Source organism: Rhipicephalus microplus, chromosome 5 (genome assembly GCF_043290135.1).
Source record: "Rhipicephalus microplus isolate Deutch F79 chromosome 5, USDA_Rmic, whole genome shotgun sequence".
Lineage (NCBI taxonomy): Eukaryota > Metazoa > Arthropoda > Arachnida > Ixodida > Ixodidae > Rhipicephalus > Rhipicephalus microplus.
The window spans coordinates 31,648,228-31,654,227 of record NC_134704.1 but is presented as its reverse complement, the minus strand read 5'-3'; the positions used below and the strand labels follow the sequence as shown (position 1 = coordinate 31,654,227).

The 6,000-nt window shown below is 50.4% G+C and overlaps 1 protein-coding gene across 2 annotated transcripts in view; it reads left to right on the top strand.

Moving 5' to 3' along the window:
* The first annotated feature begins 215 nt into the window (after positions 1–215).
* Positions 216–6,000, top strand: part of LOC119174753 (plexin-B) — a 71,386-nt gene continuing 65,601 nt past the window's right edge. For both annotated transcript variants that reach the window (XM_075895160.1, XM_075895159.1), the window contains exons 1-3: positions 216–446; positions 1,044–1,313; positions 1,819–2,664. In XM_075895160.1, coding sequence (XP_075751275.1) covers positions 339–446; positions 1,044–1,313; positions 1,819–2,664 — 1,224 coding nt within the window. In that variant the 5' untranslated portion in view covers positions 216–338. The remainder of the gene's footprint in view (positions 447–1,043; positions 1,314–1,818; positions 2,665–6,000) is intronic.

The window sequence follows — 6,000 nt, the reverse complement described above, 5'->3', positions numbered from 1 at the left end:
TATACGGTAGATTTTGCAGCCGTACATGCTCACTTCACCGTGGCGTCCATCGGTTATATGAACCTGACGACTTGTTTTCAATTCGACTAGCCGATTGAACCGGCACGTCTGTATAGTTCTCACGTGAACATAGTAGCACCGGCATGCTCAATGCTGCATAGAAATAGACGACGCTATAATGTTTTCCCGTCTTTCACGCAGGTTCCACTGTCGTGCTGCTGCGCCTTTCGCGGCGGCGTCCCTGACCGACCCTCCCATGATCGCGACGACAGTCCCGACGTTCACCCAGCGGCGGCGACGGTGAGGACGGCGTCGCCCCCGACTTGTGCGCGGCGGCGATGCTCCGGCCGCGCCAACGACGCCGCCGGCACGGCGCGGCAGCTGCCACGGCCGCCATGGCCCTCCTCAGCCTGCCACCGCTGCTACTGGCCATGCTCCTGCACGCGGTACGATGCCAGCTGATTGAATGCCCCATTTCGTAAGACGTTATCAAGTTCATGAGCGACAGGCCATAGCACTGAACGACGGAGGGGGCATAGTAGGTTCACGACACGGGCGCTGATCGTATTCTTTCACCAGTCCTCGTCATTATGGCTGCAACTGGCTTAGTCTGGGGGAGGGGTTGGAGGTTAGACCTTCTTCCCCCAAACCTTTCATATGTGCCCGCACATATAGAAACGCACGCACAAACATATGAAGTATATAATAGCCCCCTCCCCCCCTCCGCCCACCAAAAAAACTGAATAACTGACTGCGCGACCATAGGCTGTGCATTACCCTGTCAATTATGAAATACTATGCACACACACCACCATGTCTCTCTCCTGGTTCTCCGGTTCTTTCCGATTAGAAGAAAGCCAGACGGCTATTCTGAATGTTGCACTAATATCTATACTTGCAGATGCATGTCTAAATGTATTCGCCGATTCGCGCAATTCACGAGTTTGCGCTGCTCCTATGAAGTTATGCTCAAAAAATAGCCCGAGACTCTTCGCCGTCTTGTCTTTGGCTGACGTCATTGCCCACGTGACTGCGCTGTGCAGGCCGAAGCGGCCCGACTCGTGTCGTCCGCTGACGACGGCGTGGTGGCCTCGTACCGGAGCTACAACGAGAGCGTCAACTTCACGCACCTGGTGCTGGACAGGTCGGGCGGCCGCCTCTACCTGGGCGCCACCAACCGCCTGTACCAGCTGGACGCGGCCAGGCTGCAGCTGCAGGTGGACCTGGCGACGGGACCCGTCCAGGACAGCGTGCAGTGCTCGCCCGCAAGCTGCGACGGCTACCCAACGGTGCCCACAAACAACGTCAACAAGGTTAGTATACAGCCCCTTTGTGTGTCTATTCGAGTTTTTCCTTGGTTTACCATTCTTCTTAGTTCGGGCCTAGCAGTCGTTTGAACTTCGAGGGAAGACGCTAGTTTGGTGTTCGTCCCCTGTCACATTGCTCGTGTTCACCTGCTAGCGACTGTTAATTCGTGTGTTGCCGACGGACTATTGCCAGAAGCGATTTTATAACTCTGAACTTAAAGTGACGTAGTAAGTCGTTGCAACAAAGGGCTACTGGTATTGCGGCTGCAACGAACCATGTGCCTGCATAAACGACTGTATCACTGAGATGTGTCAGGCTGTGCTGTGTTTCCTTACCTTCTCTCCTCCTCCAAGTCGCAAATCGTATCTGTTCTGGTTACCGTACCTACCTTTCTTTTTTCATTTCCATTTCTGTTCTAAGGCAAGATGAAGTCCATTAAACGTAGTATGCTCAAGTCAATGTGTATACGGAACTTAACACGTCGCTTTTTTGTTGTTGTTCTTGGCGCAGGTGCTGCTGATCGACCCGGTGGCCCAGAAGCTGATCGTGTGCGGCAGCGCTCGCCAGGGCGCCTGCCAGCGGCACTCCCTCTCGGACGTCGCCGAGAAGGAGCCGCTGGTTCCGACGCCCGTGGCCGCGAACGACGAGAACTCGTCCACGTTCGCGCTCATCGCGCCCTCGCACTACTACGGCCGCGATTCTCGCGCCCTGTACGTGGCCACGACCAACAGCCGCCAGGGCCCGTACCGGGACATGGTGCCGGCCATCTGCACCCGCAGCCTGGAACCGGAGTCTGAACGGTTCCGCATCATCGAGCCGAGCTTCTCGGAGACGGCGCGCATCGACATGGCGCACCACATCAAGGACTACTACCTGGTGCGCTACGTGTACGGCTTCCACACGGACGAGTACGTGTACTTCGCCACCGTGCAGCGCAAGAGTCACCTGCGCGCCTCCGAGGAGCTCGGCTACATCAGCCGGCTGGCGCGCGTGTGCACCTCCGACCCCGGCTACAACACGTACACCGAGGTGACGCTTCAGTGCGTCGGTCGCGACGGCACCGACTACAACCTGCTCCAGGACGCCGCGGTCTTCGAGGCCGGCGACGACCTGAGTCGCGAGTTGCGCCTGCCCCTGGGCGGGGGCGCGAAGAGGCGGCGCGTGCTCGCGGCAGTGTTCGCGCAGTCGCGGGACCACACGGCCCGGTCGGCCCGTCGCTCGGCGCTGTGCCTCTACCCGCTGAGGGACGTGGAGCGCCGCTTCACCGAGAACATACACATGTGCTACAACGGCAGTGTACTGACCCGCAATATGGATTACATCGCCGGAAGCGTCCAGAGTTGCCCGGAGCCGGGGGTAAGTGCGAGCCCGTTTGCATCTTTGCCCGTGTTCGCGTAATGCTCTTATACACCCACGGATGTCCCCGAGAACAACGCCAGCATCCATTATGCGAGACACGTAGTGAAACTGGAAAGTTCGGTCCCTCACCGTGTGCCCATTGAAGAAATGGTCGCGGCGTTTCCGCAACCTCCATCGGCCTAACTGTATCAACCTTTGTAAAACCTTTGAATATTGCAAACTGAATCGCTGCAATGATTGATTGATACCGGCTGAGCACACTCATTTGCAAGGTTCGTGCAGACGGTTTGAAGCCCGGTTGGAAAGCTGATAAGCATGTCACTTCTCGGCCTCAAACGCTTTACAGTAATGCAAGCTTTACAGATAATATGACTTTAGGTAGGATAACAGGCAGTTGATTCGATTGAGACTTCGCATAAATGCATTGTGCCGGCATGGCCCACGCACGCTTATTGCTGGCCGCGTCACAACTTAAGAACTATATACACAAAAACTCTTTATGCGCCATCTACACAAATACGCCACCCCCCCCCCCCGCCCCCGTAGGAAGAGAGCCTTTTTTGTCTTTTTTTTTTGCTCTTCGCCTCGAGCTTCTAAAATGAGCGATGGATTGTAAATCTCTGCCGTCGTCGTCCACACGTTGGGATGAACTTGGAAAGGCGCGACACTCTCGCATTATCAGAAAGTACTCGGGACAGTGTCACTATCAAGTCTTGAAAAGAGAAGATCGTTTGAGGACAGTGTATATGTATAGCAGAGTGAGCGGCATTAGCGCGGCTATAGCGATACCCACACGGACTGCACAAGACTGCTTCAGCTCGTAAAAACCTCGGTCCAATAGCCGTTGCCCACAAGCTCGGCTGGTGAAGCAGGAGAGAGTCAATCAGCTAGCAAGGCGGGAAAGGTGGAAAAACAACAAGATAGAGAAAACTCTGGCACAGTGAAAACAAAAGAATATAGTAATAACAGCGAGGCGCACCGCTATCGGTCGTTCATATAGCTCCGAGCTCTGGGCGCTCCTCCGATAAGCTCGCGCGCGTCACCGCCGAGTGGGCGTGGCGGCGGTGTCGAAAATTTTGGGGGGCCTCGGTTGATGGATAGTGCCGGCGACCGAAAAGATAAGCAACCTACCAAGTGTGCTTTGCGACCCCGAGCGCGCATTTCTATCCCCCTGGCTGCCGTGCATAGTGCGGGTCCTTCGATTCTGCAGCGTGGCTGATTCCCTGCTTCGCAGGGAATCAGCCACGCTGCAGGCTAAATTTCCCTGCTTCGCATATGCTGTCGCGTTTGTCGTCTACACGCTGTCTACTCCGCTTCCGCAGTCATAAGCAAACTATTCGTGCTGTATACTAACGAAGCCCGGTACACAGTTTCGCATGGTCACGCAACCGAACGCTTTCTTCCCAACCGAAAATCGAGTGCAGACCTAGTGCGTTAATAAGGTTGCCATTTTTGTCTGTTGGTACAAGCATACAACGAATGGTTATATATGAGGCGTTTTTTTTTTTTTCCGAGCCAAATGCACTTTAAATGAAACTGAGAAAAACGCACTTTTTTTTTCTACCGACATTATGGTTGGGCCTGCTCAAACAACTTTTCCCCAGCATGTTCCTCTCCCCTACCAGAAATCTATGCTGTGACTAAAATCTACATAGCCAAATATCGTCAGTATTGTGGAGTAAAGTTTTTATTTGGCTCGTATAGATTGAAACATATTATTGGACACGAATTAGCCCATGAAATAAGTGTAAAGAGGTCCGTAATGTACGGTATAGCAATATTTCGCGATAGAATTGACATCATACTTTTGCTTCCGTCGCTATACCGTGCTTCGACGCACTGGCGTAATGGCGATTACGAGACTTAAACAGCGAGTGGTCTTTCCTTGCAAGAAGGGCACCATTCTGGATTGTCATTGGTGTTTTCTTGTTCCTAGCATCAATGAAAGACCTTGAAAAGTTTTCAGTTAGTTTTATGCCATACCATTTCCGACCACTTCTTCTTCCTTAGGGAATAGATAGAAGCCAAAAATATCTTATATATATATATATATATATATATATATATATATATATATATATATATATATATATATATATATATATATATATATATATATATATATACTGTTGGAGTGAGCCGAGGACAAGATACTGTTGCATTTAAGTCGAAAACAATCACTCAGAAGCAAAAAGATGTAGGCAAGTCAGCCTCTTACTCTTTACAATCGAGTTTTGTCATTAAACATCATGTCCTTCAGTAAGTGCCAACCCGTGCTAGAAAACCTAATTGTGGAACGTGAACATGATAACCAAGCAACTAAGACACAAATGAAACATTTTGGGTAGTACCATGTTGGTTATTTTGATCGTGTTTGTTGGCGCAGTGCTGGTTTACTGTACGTGGCTCACTTTGAAACAGTTGGAGGACTTGGCTCAATTTTGATTAGAAACTGCCTTTTCGAGGTCATGTTACAATAAGTAATTGACCCGTTTCTGTTATAACTGTTCTAGAAATTGAATATGCTTAGGCGTCATTAACGTTCCACTGAAATTTATCCTAGTTGGGGTTTCTGCATTTGGCTCTTTTAGGGGGAAAAAAATGGCTCATATGCCCACTAACCCGCAACGATATACCGTTGTGTGAAATGACCGTATGACGTCAAACAAAGGTGCGAACTTTCAGCAATGCCAGCTATTTTGTTGTTGAAAGTTTGCGGGGCGTGTGTTTCATCGTTTGTTTTGTGTCCATATCTCTTATGGTCAATGTTATGCCCACTAATTGTATACATAGCACTTAATTACGTTGTTTACCGCTTTTTCGAATACGTTTATATGTACGTCAGTACGAACTGTTGTTCAACTACATGTAATGTATGTTCGTGCGTGCGTTTGTATCTGTGCATGTGTATAAACACATGCAAAATTTAAAAAAGAAATCACAGCATATCCACGGAGTGAATGATTATGAGTGGGGCAAAGCTTCGAAGGGTTTTATCGGTGAACCGTGAATCTTCCGCTGGCCGCGTCCGTCCGTTCATCTAAGTGAACACTCCAAGTACCGCCATCTCGCATCTTTTCATCATATATTCATCATATACAAGTATCGCCATCCAACGGAAATTCCAAGGAATAAAACGAGAGGTAGCTACTACATACGGGAGACGCACGACGCACGCCTTAAGTAGCTTCGCCCCTAAAACTTTTGGAGGAGGAAAAGTCTAACCGCTCCTCTACAAAAAACAAAAACAAAACATTAATGGAGCATAAATTACGACTCTTAGTTTTCCTCCAGTACTCGGCTGCTGACCCGCAGGGTGCGGGTTCGAATCCC